At 35.9% G+C, this 14,414-nt stretch overlaps 1 protein-coding gene across 5 annotated transcripts in view; it reads left to right on the top strand.

The window, feature by feature from the left end:
- The window catches only part of LRCH1 (leucine rich repeats and calponin homology domain containing 1), a 240,975-nt gene that overhangs the window by 155,048 nt on the left and 71,513 nt on the right, over positions 1-14,414 (top strand). For all 5 annotated transcript variants that reach the window (XM_072610573.1, XM_072610571.1, XM_072610575.1 and 2 more), the window contains exon 4: positions 8,801-8,906. In XM_072610573.1, coding sequence (XP_072466674.1) covers positions 8,801-8,906 — 106 coding nt within the window. The remainder of the gene's footprint in view (positions 1-8,800; positions 8,907-14,414) is intronic.

Genomic DNA, 14,414 nt, shown 5'->3' with positions numbered 1-14,414 from the left:
TCTAGCTTGATGATAGCTACTGGAATTGTAGCCCACTAGCATCAATTGAAAACAGTTTCTCCTGAACAATGAGTGACTGGATTAGGACTTTTATGGAGGAATTCAGTCGTAGGTTGCATTAATGGACGGATGGTTTTCAGGATGACTGTTATTAATATTCTACTATGCTCTACTTGGGTCAGGTACATTTGGAATATTGTTTAGGATCACAGAATCTCAGAGTTGGAAGGGAAGCCAGAGATCATTTATTCCAACTGGTGCCAAACAGGAATCCCCTATGTAGTACTGCTGCCCCACCCCCCAAGTGGTCACATAGTATCTGCTTAAAGACCTCTAGTGAAAGAGAATTTTACATGTCCCTTCTGTTTTTAGGAGGGATATGGGCAAGTTGGAATACATACAGATGAGGTCATTCAAGATGCTATGAAAACTAGACACTATGCCTTAGGAAGTTTAACTGGAAGAGCTAAGTATGTTTTACTTGGAGAAAAGAAAAATTGAAGGGTGAAGGAGAGGCAGGTTGACAGTATTTAAGGCCTATCGTGTGGTAAAGAAGTTATGCTTATCCTTAGTGTCAAAAAGCAGAACTCAGAGTAACAGGAAGAAGTTAGAGGCAGATTTTTGCCTTAAAAAAAGGAAACATTTACTATTACGTTACACCAAAGTAGAATAGGCTGCCTTGGGAAGTGGCATATTTCCTATCCTTGGAAGTCATCAAGAATTAACCAGATAACTGTTTGTCAGGGATACTTGATTTGATGTGTATTGATCTTTGAGAATCTCTTCCACCTCTGAAATTTTGGAAATTCTACATCTCCACTTAGTAGTGTAGCCAAGAAAGAGGAAATGTAGATACGTGTCATTAAAAAACAATTGTGTGTTTATAAACCATCATTCTCTAAGAAACTTAAAACATTCAAACATACAGTGAACCTATGCGATCATTTACTTACACTCTCACTGCAAGAGAGAAATTGTGAAAGCCAATCCCAGAAGTAGAAGTTTATCATTAGACATTTTTTTCCCTTAAAGCCCTGCCATAAGTACAAGGTTCCTAGTGATAGAAGGCTACTGAAGGATGTGCTTGCTCATGTACCTTTGGTGACATGAACCAATCCAGACCCAAATTTTGAATGGTAACAAAGGACTTTGCCCACAAACTGACAAATGTATGTGTGTATGTGTAATGTGGCATATGTAAAACATGTGCATATATTAAAAATGTCATCCTCATAATATACTCATATATAATATAATGTGTATATATGTATACGTAATATTTTATTACTTGAAGGTCCAAGAAAGACTTGAAAGTATTAATTAGAATTAACCTGGTATCTTGATGTTCTGTACTAAGAACAATATGGAACTGATGACCTATTTGGGTCACTTTTTTTAGACAGACCTCACATCTCTTATTAAAATACTTCCTTAATCTACTTGTAGGTGTGATGATTTCTAAATTTTCATATTATTGGAGAGGGGAAGTCTTGGCTATCCTATTTCCTTTACCCTCCTCGGATTATAAGTTCCTCATAAGTTAAGGCTGATTTTTCTCTCTGTCTGTCTGTCATTCTCTGTTTGTCTCTTCATTTTCCCACCCCTGGGACTCACAGTGGTTGCTCAATTTATATTCTTAATGAGGTGAACCAAACATATCTTAAAGCAGACAGAAGAGGTCTGGACATGGAATAGTGTAGGGATAGAGAGTATTGTCAAAGGTCTTTGATGCTTGGCTTTGGAATCATGTGCACCCATTTAGTTGGACAAGCACATCGGGGGTTGGTTTTGCCTTGCTGTGCAGCAGCTAACAAAACTGTACAATATAAATATATATAAACAAATATGAATAATTCATTTAGTGCCAGACAACCATGTTCTAAGGATAAAACATGTTGACAAATAAGTAACAGTTTCTACAAATCTACCATGACATATTCTGAAGGATCTCCCATACTCAGTGTAATTGATTTATATTTATTCACTAGTAACTACTTCTGACATTTATCTGTCAACATACTTTATCCTTAAAATATGTTCTGATAGTAAATGACTATATAATAGTAATAGATCTATTTAGTCTTTCTACTCTTTCACATTTATTTAGAAATTATTTCTGCCCTAGCATATAGTTTATTTTTGCAAGTAAACCATGTGATACTGAGAAATATGGATATCTTTAGTTGCTTCACGAAAAAAGTCTCAAGATTGGTTTCAGTACATTTTTAAAGAAAAACTAGTCAAACTTGCATGGAGGTAGAGACTAAGATACTGCTCCCACCGCACCTGGTGTATAGCTTCTCTGAGTCTGTCTGGGTCTTATTTCTGTCACATATTTCTAGTCTCTAAAACTGGTATTCCAAAGACAATAAGAAAATGCTTAACAATTCTCAAAGATGTAGTTGTCTCTGACCACGTGACACAGCTAAAACCTCTGGTGGTCTCTGTGTTGAAAACATTGGGCAACTTGCATCATGGCCGTAATACAAAAGACACTCTCTCTGTCTCTCTCTCCCTCTTTGTCATGGCTGCAGCTTCAACCAGCCTACAGTAAACACCAGTGCAAAGGTTTTGGCTCTTCCTGGTTTTTGTTTTTTATCTGTTGCATGCAACCAGCCTCAAAAAATGCAAGGAAGATGGATGCTGTCCTCAGTATTACTACTAGCAGCTGTTGCTTGCTGCTTCCATACCTCCAGCTTTCCTGGCTTCCTTTAATGTGGTAAAAGATAAGGTGACAGTTTAGAGTAATTCTTTGGTGAAGGACTATTATCACACTTCCTTTCAAATAATTCCTAGAGATATTCCTTAAATTGTCAAGTTTCCATAGAATAATTGGAAAACCATATTCTACTTATTAAGGCTCTGAGACTGGTAGAATGCACTGTATAAATTTGAACTATAATTACATTATTATTAGCTGCAGTGTTGGGGAATTCTTTGCAAGTGAAAAGACTAGAGTGTACCATAATTTTAATACTTGCAGACTTAAGAGTGAAAATTTTTAAAGGTGTAGTTTAATTTTATTCACTTATAATGACATTCTTGGCATTCATAGAGTTCTGGGATTTTTTTTCTTTTAAGTAATACTTTTAGCTAAGTAATCTCACATCATTCCAATTCTTATATATCATCTGTGAAATATGTTTGGACTAATGGAATTTCGGAAGGGATTCTGCTGATGTTTATAATGATAAAGGACCATTTAAAATTGTGAATATTGGAAATCCATATCCATTCCGGAAGCAAGATAAATACAGCACTGTGTTCATTTGACAACCACTTCTCTGGAGGGAAATGTACATTCAAATATACACAACATTTAAGTTTAATCTGTATTATTAATGTTTTCTCCATCACTTTCTTAAATTTAGATAAACAACAAAATAATAAACCAATTCCTGATTGGTAGTATTTGCCAAATTCCAACATGTAAGTTCTCCCACTGAAAATTCAACAACTGGTAGTCAAGCCAGTTTGTAATGACTCTCTCACACCCTTGGATAAATATTACTATACTTTAACTTTTAGTTTTTAAGCTTTTCTTGAACTCTACTAAAGAAGACATGAGCTACATCTTAGCCTGAATTTGGATAGAGTAATTCTAAAAGAAATAGTTATTTGGGGAGTAGTTGTTTCTGTGCTGAGCACTCAGGCCCAACAACACTTAGATTTTTTTTTTTTTTAACCAATTACACTCTTACTTCTTAGCTAATTAAGACACAATTTCTCCAGGTGAAATTATTTTTTATCACAAAATTCATACAATCTCTTTAGTAATCAGTGGAGATTCATAGAAAGTTTAGAAATACAGCGTTGATTACAGAATTGTCTACAAAAATGTTAATGCATTTTGGAAATATTCTTAATTTAAATACACTCGGTCTGACAGCCTATTTTCATTATTTTGTCAGGACAGGAAGTAACTGACAACAGTTCAGAATATTATTAACAAATCTGACCTTCACCAAATACCCTTCAGAGTTTAAATAGACAATTGAACTATGTGTTTCTAATTGTCTACAGACGTCCTGTAAGTCAGAAGGAAAGACTTGCTTCCTCTGCGTAAATTGTTGGATTTTTTCTTGTTAACAAATTTCTGAAAATAATTGCTGAAAATAAATTCTTTCTCATTTTGTAAATTATGTATTTCTATCTGGACAATTTTCGGTTTTTAAGTTAAAGCAGTGTATTCATTTGGAATCTATACTTCTTGAAAAATATTTTATGGTATGATTAAGAATATGTATTCTCACTATTTTCTGCTAAAATATTTACTAAGTACAATGTAAATGCCAGTGGTGCTCTGAAGTAGGGTAAAAGTACATTTCTCTAGAGATCTTATTCCTAGTAATGTGCTATCTAAATAGTTCCAACTATTTTATTCTCATATTTTTAAAAGGTCAGAAGAATATTGTACTATTGACTGCTGAAAATTTTATGGGTTTTTTTTAAAACAAGCCTTTTTCCATTAATTAGAAAAGGCTATTTATAGATGGGACCAGATTTTAAAATAATATATCTGATTTCTTTCTCCTGAGAGAGTAATATTTTAAAAGGTCAAATATATCACATGCCTTCTTTAAAAACAAGAAGTCAGTCAGTCAAGCAAGCATATATGAAGTACCTACTATGTCCCAGGCATTGTATTAAAGGTAGAGATGGAAAGAAATTCCAGTCTTATAAATAACAATTCAGTCAACCCCCACCCCCATCTCAGTAATTGTCTAGTGAGTAATTAGTAAATAGTGCTGGTTTCATTTTTAATTTAAAAAAATAACTGCAATACATTTGGGATGAGGGTATATACTCTTACACATACACACATAGATAGACATATACATACAAACATGTCCCTCATTCCAGAGGTGTGGGGGTTGCCTATAAAACCACTCTCTTTCTCTTTTGATACGATAGATAGATAGATAGATAGATAGATAGATAGATAGATAGATAGATAGATAGATGTACACACCTATTTGAAAGACTAACACAAGTTGGGCAAGGCTTCCACATACCCTGCTTTTTTAGAAAGCTTGTGTACGAAAAGATGCAATTATATTAAAATGATCTATATGTTGGATATTTAACATAATAGTAATTTGTCATATGATTTGTAAAGATGGTGCTTTAATTTCTCCTTTCCAAATGAAAAAGCAGATTCAGAAAATAAGTTTATTCCTTGCATCAAAGTAAAAGACTTAGGTAAATGATAATGCTATGTCAGTAATTTTAATAAAATTGTATATATAATCTTACCTAAGATTATTTTAGATTGCCCTGTGGCCATAGGGTTACACAACTCTAGATTCACACAGACTATTGGATTCACTTTGGGTATATTGGATGCCAAATATACTTCATTTGACTGTAAATACCCTCTGCCAACTCAACTAGGAATTTATTCATTTTGTATCAGACTGGCAGCCCAGGAAGAAAATATGCATTTTAAAAAATAAAAAATTTAATTTAAACCAAAACAGTTAAGGAAAAGGAAAAAAACACTCACAGAAAACATACTTCAGGGGTTAGGTCTCATCCTTCAATAATATGTAGAAAAAAACCTTTCTTTTGGAATTCACATTTGAGGGAAAGACCATGGCAAATGACTCTTGCATGTTGCAGTGAAGGTTGAAAAGATCCACTTTTTCAGTGTCTAAATCTCTAGACTGTCTGTCCCCATTACAACAGTAAATCTCTTTCCTTCTCTCATATTACAGCTTTTTCTCCCCTTTTCCCACCCTATTTCCATTAGCTGCAGCCAGGGACCATTCGTCCCCAAGTTCTTTTCTTCTGTCCTTCTTTAATTTCAGGTCTGTACCAAAGACTATGTCTCTGTATTGGTTGGAATGGGGAGATGTTAATAATTCTTTGGTACTAAAGCTAGTGGTGTTTCCAGGGTTTTCTTCATTTGCTTACCTCCCTCCTATCTACAAGTTCAAGAGGTCCTGTCCTGTTCTTCACTCAGAACCCAACCCCTTGCTCTGAGAAAGTCCCATAAATCAGAAGACTTGAATTTTAGATTTGTCTCTGCATGTGGGCAAACCATTTCTTCCTTGGAATATTAAGGAGTTGGACTAGATAATCTTTAAGGACCTTGCAAACTATATGTTATAGATTGGAATTGACATTTTTGAGTCCAGTGGTGGTTTTCCTCCAGAATGTTGATTAATTTTCAATAAGTATACAAGTTGATTTTTACTTTTCATTTTCATGTCTTCCAAACTTAGAGAGAAAAGAAGACAGAGAGAAAGAAATACACAATAGACACTGTCAAATCATCACTAAATAGTATTTGCTAAATATCTATATTCATTAATTATAGTACACCAGATGTTATTTATGGCAAGAATTAAATAGATAAAATTGTTTGAAATAGGCTTTCACTTTTTGATGCAAAGTGGATTATAGATACTAAATTTTAATGCCTTTGAAGTGAGAGGGGTTTTTTTTCTGGGGTGGGCTAGAGTGAGCATATTCATAAGTAAAATGATGAGTTCCAGAGTTTTTAAGTTGTAGCTTGCTGGGACTTTACCCACAATACACAACAGGTCGTTCTATACCAAAGGGACACCTATGGAATTGGAGACATAAAAGCAAACGTTAAGGTCCCAATAAAAACAAAGTCAAAACTGGACATTGTATCAAGACTTTAAAAGTTGGGCATTACAGGACTACAAATTGCCCAAAGTAATATTTGTGATTTGAAGCAATACTCAGTCATGGATAATGATTTGTTACTTTTTTTGAAGTGAGAAAGAGACAGTATCCTTTCTACAGCACCTTAGCCTTGGAAACAAATCGCATTGGTGAAGATGTATGAACAGAGTATCCTAACTCACACAGAGCGGTACAACCTACTGATTGGTGACCATACAGTGGGATCACAACCTTAAAATAGACATGTATGATGTGTGTAAATTATTCACAGGAAATGAATAATGACTGAATTACTCATCGTAGCCTTTACTCAGAGAAAAGTTCTCGGTGAACAAAGTTTAAATGCAAAGAGAGGAGAAGGATTAGAAGCCCTCTTATTCTGCTGCCTGAAAACATGATCAAGTCTCCCCCACACCCTTTAAAAACCTTCGCTAAGATTATACTCTTTGCAAACTGTCATCCCGTGACTCTCCTTTCTGAGCCATACTCCTTGAAAAAGCTGTTTACATTTGATGCTTTTACTTTTCTCTTTTGGACCCTCTAGTCTGGCTACCTATTTAATGATTCAGCTGAAACTGCTTTCTCCAAAGTTACCAATGCACTCTTAATTGCTGAAGTTAATACATTTTCTCAGTTCTCATCCTTATGATCCTCTCTGTAGCATTTGGCACTGAAAATCAATCACCCTCTCTTTCCAAGAAACATCTCTTCTGAGAATTTCACTCTCAGTTCTTTTCTTTCCTGTCTGGTCATTTCATCTTAGGCTTTATGACTGGCTCATCATTTATTTTATGCCCCCTGATTTTGGGTGTTCTCCAAAACTTTGTTCTGGTCCTGCTTTTCTTGTTTCTCTAAACCAAGTCTACTAATCTGGAGGGAAAGAGGGTTAAGGTCCGTGAACTCATCTTTAAAAAATTTTTTGATGACTATATTTTAATTTAATTGGTTTCCTTTGTAATCCTGTGTGTTGTTTTATGTATTTTAAGAAGGTATCCATAGACCTCATAAGATTACCAAAAGAATCCATTGCCGAGAAAGAATTCCTATTCTAAACTCTTTCATTGGCCTCAACAACTCCCATGAGTTTAATTATCAGCTCAGCGCAGATGAACTCCAATCTCTATACAGTAAACTCTGTAAGGTCTCCCTTCAAAACCTTAGTCCCATATCTCCAACTGCCTATTGGACATTTCAAACTGTATATCTCATAGACATATCTAACTTATCATGTTCAAAACAGATTTCATTTGTCCCTGTTTGCTAACCCAGTGTGGTCCTCAACTCTTCACTCTTAACTCATCCCTCTTTTCCCAGTCAATTGGCAAATCTCACCATTCCTACCACCACTCCTCCTTCCCAGCCATTCCCATCTTTCCATTCACATAGCTACCACACCAGTCAAGGATCTCATTACCTCTCATCTTTACTTTTATAATAGTCACCTAATTAGTTTCCTTGGTTCAGGTGTCTCCCCACTCCAGTGTACTTTTCACCCAGATACCAAAATGATTTCTTAAAGTTCAGGTCTGACTTTCCACCTCCCCACCCAGTACACTCCAGTGGCTCTCTAATGTCAAATATAAACTCCTTGGTTTGTCATTTAAAGTCCTTAGAATCTGGCCACATCTTAGTTTTATACACTTATTACCCATTACTCTCCTCCACGAACTCTACAGGGCAGTCAAAATGAAGTTCTTGCTGTTCTGCACATATGACACTCCATCTCTCATCTCCTTTTGCACAGGCTCTTCCCTTTACCTTGAGTGCATTCCCTCACTGATATCACTTGGAATCCTTGGTTTCCTTTGGACTCAGTTCAAGGTCATCTGTGGTCCCAACACCTTTTCTGGTCAAGATTACCTTCTATTTTGTATATATATCTACATATTTGCCTGTCTCCCCTATTAGAATGTAATTTCCTTGAGAGCAGGGAATGTTTTTCTTTATATCCCTAGGACTTTGCACAGTGCCTGACACACAGTAGATACTTAGTAAGTGCTTGTTGATTGACCCTTTGATTAATTGAAGGCAATAGGAAAATTTTACCTCTGTCTTAATGTCAAATTCCTTCAAGGAATTTTAGCTTGGACTGCTTAATCCTTTGGAAAAATAATACATGAATTTCCTGTTGCTTTTGCCACAGGATGTCAGCTGCAATGAGATCACAGCTCTGCCGCAGCAGATAGGACAACTGAAATCACTAAGAGAACTGAACATCAGAAGAAATTACCTTAAAGTTTTACCACCAGGTAAGAAAGTCAGTTAAGCTCAACGAACAGAGAAAGAAACAAAACAGAAAATTCTTAGCTTTTCATGTGTTTAATTTTTCAAGTTCATTACTTAAGAATTTTTTTTAATTTTAAATTAGATGAACATATGACTTGAACATCTAATGACAAGAAAGTGGGTTTAAATTGTGGCTTCAAGGAATAAATATAATCTAAAAAGCATCAACAACAATGAATTATAAGACTTGGGGAAAATTTTGGCACTATATATAGAGGTTAGGGATTTTGTCATGTGGTGTTTACAACCTTCAGCTTCCAGTTTAGTCCCCTAAATGTTCATTTGAGTCATGAGAACCCACTAGTTTCAGGGGTATCCTCCCTAGGAAAGTTGCAATCAGTTCTGAGGGAAGTGAGAATAAGGGCGTCTGGATTTACAGTGGAAGCATGGGGTTTTTTTTGTTTGGTTGTTTGGTTTTTTTACCATTGGTTGTAATGATGGCTGCCTCTGACAATGTTGCTTCTGGAGCCTCAGGGCTGCTGCTGGCGCACATTCATTATGGGTGGCATTTGAATATAGTAGAAAGCGTGTTGAATTTGAAATCATCAAGCCTAAGTTTCCTTATCTGAGGACATAATATTGTTGAATGAGATGCCTTCTGACATTCCTTCCAGGTCTTTATCTTTGACATTATAATCCAGCAAAATCAAAGGGCCTGGATTCAAATCTAGGCAGAAGTTCTCTCGGTGCGATCAGACTATGGAGGGAGGTGACTTGAGAGTGGGGAATGAGTTCAAAGTATTAACTTTTTTTTCATTTATGTCTTAACTCTAAAAAAAATCTAGAGTTCTCCATTTGTCATTCCTTCATCTCTTTAATGATTTTTCTTTCTCCAAAAGGTATTTTATGGGTAGCTATATTTTTGTTACTGTATTTTCTCCACAAAGATTTCTGTGCACTTAAAGTTGAAATGTTTCAATTTACAGTGAAACCTTTTTCACTTAATTTCCTGAATATCAAGTTTCTGAAGAAATCCGTTAACAAAAGAGCATTGATGATTCTCTTGGGCAGTAAATTTATACTTAGTATATTTGCTTAGACATTTTTAGTACTAACCATCCCCTTATATTTGGACAAGAAAAAAATCATCAAATTTACTTTGCCCCTTTTGGTATTTTGTGGGGTTATTTTGATTTTTGTTTTTAAACACATCTGTTCTGAGAATATACTTTGTCCTTTCTAGGACTTGCCACAGCCTGGGGTGGATGTAAGGAGGAGATCGTTCTCCCTTTTGCATGATTTTTCTCCATTCATTTCTTATGTTTACTGACTAGAGAGGGTCTAGGACTCTCATCCCTTTTTCTCCCTTTTTATATGCCCTTCCAATCCTGTAGGGAAATTTAAGTATTGAGCTGGATCATCTTTATTTCTCTTAAACACCAAGGGCTTAAGACCCACATCTGAAGCTTGAAAGAAATTCCTAAAAGGATTCTTCATGCCCTGAAAATTCAGTTCTCTTTTCTCCCTACCTGCTTTCTCTCACAAATACACATAGTTTTGCTTAAAACATTCTTTCTTCTAAACAAGAAATTTCAGGTCTTGATTCTTTTATAAACTTAAGGGTCACTAGGCTGGACTCAAAGTCCAAAATGGTAGAATTATAGGCCACAGTTTATAGTATATACTTGGAAAAATAGATATGAAACATGGATGACTTGTGATTGATTATGCCCCTAGTTAGAGAAACATCTCTTAACAGTGGACTGGGGATTGGAATTCTAGCTCTGTATTAGGCAAGGTCATTCTCTCCAGTTTTGTCCTACTATAACAAAGGGACAGAAGAAAATATACAGGACAGAATCAACAGCAACAGTTCATGAGAACTAAATTACATCAGTCACATGCAGTCTTTAACTGAATAAAAGGACATGGCTAAAAATGGTTGCTTATTATACTCAACTGAATTAAGTCAAGGGAACAGAATAAGGACAGTTGCCAGTTCCTCTGTATCTGGCTTTTTTTTTTTTCCTCAGCCTCATGAGAGAGTGCCCAAGATTAAAAATAAAAAATAAATAAATAAAAATAATCTTTCTAATTGCTACTCTAGCTTCCTCCTCTTCAGTCTCCATGGAGGCTTAGGTTGAAGAGGGGAGCTACTGAGTGCTCTGGATGTCTGGGGAGAGCCTTACCACTTCCATGCTTTCTGTATTCTTTCCTTCTTCACAGTCCCAGGACAGCCCAAACAGTGAGCTATATTCTTGCCCTTAGAGATGAACAAAAAAGTCTTCAAATCCCAAAAGTCTGTGCAGATCCAGGCCATTCTTATCCCCTCTGGTGGAGGTATTGTACTTAATTTTGTGGGTGATTTCTGTGTAACTTTGAATTATTAAGTTCTTGAGTAAAAGAGCATTAATCAAAGTTCTGAGAGTAGCAGACCATGACTCAAAATAATCCCCCCCCCCCATTCTTCCTTACACAACATTTTTCTTAACTCTATTTTGTAGTGAAATTATCAGGGAGGGAAATTAGGAGAGTGTTTAATGCTGTGGACCATACTCTTTCTTCAATCTCTTTCCTAACTTGATTTTTGTTACACTAAGTTCTTCTGCTTCTCCTCCTACCTGCCTGACCATTTCCCTGTTTTTTTTTTACTGCTTCCTTTTCCTCATTTCATACTTGTGTGTGTGTGTATGTGTATGTGTGTGAGAAAGAGATTCACAAAACAGAATCCTTTGTCCTCCTGTCTTCCATTTATGCGTGTTCTTCAGAAAACCATCTATTTTATGGCCTCATGCTAATGATTCTCAAATATTTATCTCCAATCTAGTATAATCATCCACTTCTAGGTTCTAATTTCTAATATTTCCATTTCCAATATCTAATATTTCCATTTAATTGTTATTCATTTCAAACCCAGCAGATATTCACAAGTGAACTTCATCCTGCCCCACTAAAATCAGTTCCCTCCCTCCCTCCCCCCCTCCCCCCCAACCTCTCCATCCTGAGCTCCTGTTCCTGTGAGTGGCACTGTCATCACCTTAGTCATTCAGTCCTGAATCTGTGGTCAAATTCATCCCTTTCCTTCATTCACCTTCTTTCTCCTCCCCTCTCTATTCCCACTTTTAGCACCCTAGTCCAGATTTGGTTTTTACATCATAGAGCTAGATTTGGAAGGGACCTTAGTGACCATCCAGTCCCACTTCACTTTATAGATGTGGAAACCGAGAACCAGGGAAGTCAAGTTATTTGCCAAAGATCAGACGGGTAGCAAGTGACATGGGGGGAGGGGGAGATTTGATCTCAAGCCCTTTGTTTCCAAATCCAGTACCCTTTGCACTGTACCACACTGCTGCCAATCTAAAAGCTTGTTGTTATTTAGTCATGTCTGCCTCTTCTTGACCCCATTTGGATGGTTTTCTTGACAAAGATACTAGAGTGGTTTGCCATTTCCTTTTCCAGCTCATTTTACAGTTGAGGAAATTGAGGCAAACAGAGTTAAATGACTTGCCCAGAATCACACAATATTAGTAAGTGTCTTGAGGCCAGATTTGAACTTAGGAAGAACAGTCTTCCTGACTCCAGGCCCATGACTGAACAAATTATTGTGAATGAATATAATAGAATATTATTGGCCCTAATCTCCTGCTTACCCTCATGGCAGGAATTAAAATCTCCCTTCAAGAACATTACAGGGAGACACTAGAGATGTCTCTCTTCCCTGTGAGCCACATCAAGACAGCCACATTACAGAAAAAATATCTTTAAGATTTGTGGATATAAGAAAAGTCAGTGTCCAAACATGGGATAGAGAGGATCACAGAAGATAAAATGGATAATTTGGGTTATATAAAATTTGAAAGATTTTGCACAAACAAAACTAATTAAAATTCTAAAGGAAGCACATTATTGAGAAAAAACATCTTTGCAAAAGATAAAAGTGATAAAAAATGTCACTTCCAACTGATTGAAATTTGTGAGGTGATGGAGGTGCAGAAGACTACATTTTCAAACAGGAATTTGATTTGTTTGATTTTGCCTTCACATTATAAGGGCTTTTTTTTCTTTTCTTTTTTTTCAATTAGTGGGTGATGGTAGTGGTGAGTGGGGGAATCTATGTAGGAATAGGGTAGCCCCAAAAAAATGGACAAGAAAGAAAAGAGGTCATTGAAACATTTTTAAATGAGTAAGAGAGAACAGAAGAAATGCCAGAATGAATTAGGGACAATTAAAAATCAAGGGCAGATTTGAAAATGATATGCTAAATTTGTTTTCTCTTTAAGAAGAAAAACAAATTATAGGTTATACAGATCTGTGGTTTCTTTTATAATCCTCTTTTTGTATTCTATTATGTATATGGAAGGGCCCATTTTATTTGCTATTTAAATAAGGTCAGATTTTTTAAAAAATAAAATAAAAGCTTCCTACCTGGCCTGCCTAATTCTAGACTTTCCTTCCTCACATTCATACTGCATTAATAATTCCTTCCTTGAATTCATTCTGCATTCATACTGGTACTCTAATCTTTCTTGAAATCACTCTTAATCTCATTACTATTCCTTTGTTTAGAAATCTTCTTCTCCCTAATTCTTAGCACATCAAGTCCAGATTTCTCTGCCTGACTTTAAGGGCCGCAATAAGCTACCCCCATGTTTTATATCCAACACTTTATCCCACGACTAATTTAACACACATCTTTTGCTCTGGTCAGGGTAGGCTTTGCATTATTCTTAACTCTTCAGCTCAGTTCTTCTCTAATTAGAGGGCTGGAGGGCAGAGCAAAAAACCTCTTCCCTGTGGCTCCAAGCTTCCAATCAACTCTTGATTTCCTGCTAGTTGTTCTCCTTGGCTTTTAACTCCTTGAAACATCGTGGGAGTGAGGGAACACCTTGGGATAACTTTCTTTTGTGTATTGTTTTCCACCATTAGATTGTAAGCTGCTTGAGGGCAGGAACTCTTTTATTTTTATCCTGAGTAACTGACACAGAGTAGGTGCTTAATAAATATTTATTGACTATTGATTATCAAGAAGCCTTTCCTGACTATTCCTGCCCCTTGTAACTGAGCTCCATCTTCCTTGGGTTCCTATATTTTTTTATATCATACTGCTGCATTTAATTACATGTCTTATGTTGTGTGTTCGTCTTGTCACCCCCAAATAGCTGAAAAGCTTCTTAACTGTGTAAATATGGGCTGATTCTCAGGGTTTTGATAAATTCCTTAGTCAATATGAAAATTTCTTAATCTTGATATTTTCTTACTAATTTAATGTAAAAAGATAATAATAAAAGTATAAAAAGATCTGTGAATTATCTCTTTCCCTAATTTCATCAATTCTCAAGGCAAAAACATGTCGGACATATAATTCATTTGCACTTCCTTGTCATGTGATAGTAATGATTTGATTTAGCTACATGGATGGGAGTTGTGACATATAGTTACTTCCCAAACTTCACCTGCTATAACACTTAGATGCCTGACATTGTTTGGCCAGCTTTTTCTTACAGGAAAGAGATTTGATTTTGTTCCTAGCA

This window comes from Notamacropus eugenii, chromosome 5, assembly GCF_028372415.1.
Source record: "Notamacropus eugenii isolate mMacEug1 chromosome 5, mMacEug1.pri_v2, whole genome shotgun sequence".
Lineage (NCBI taxonomy): Eukaryota > Metazoa > Chordata > Mammalia > Diprotodontia > Macropodidae > Notamacropus > Notamacropus eugenii.
The sequence above is the reverse complement of the archived record's forward strand: the minus strand, read 5'-3'. Positions and strand labels throughout refer to the sequence as shown.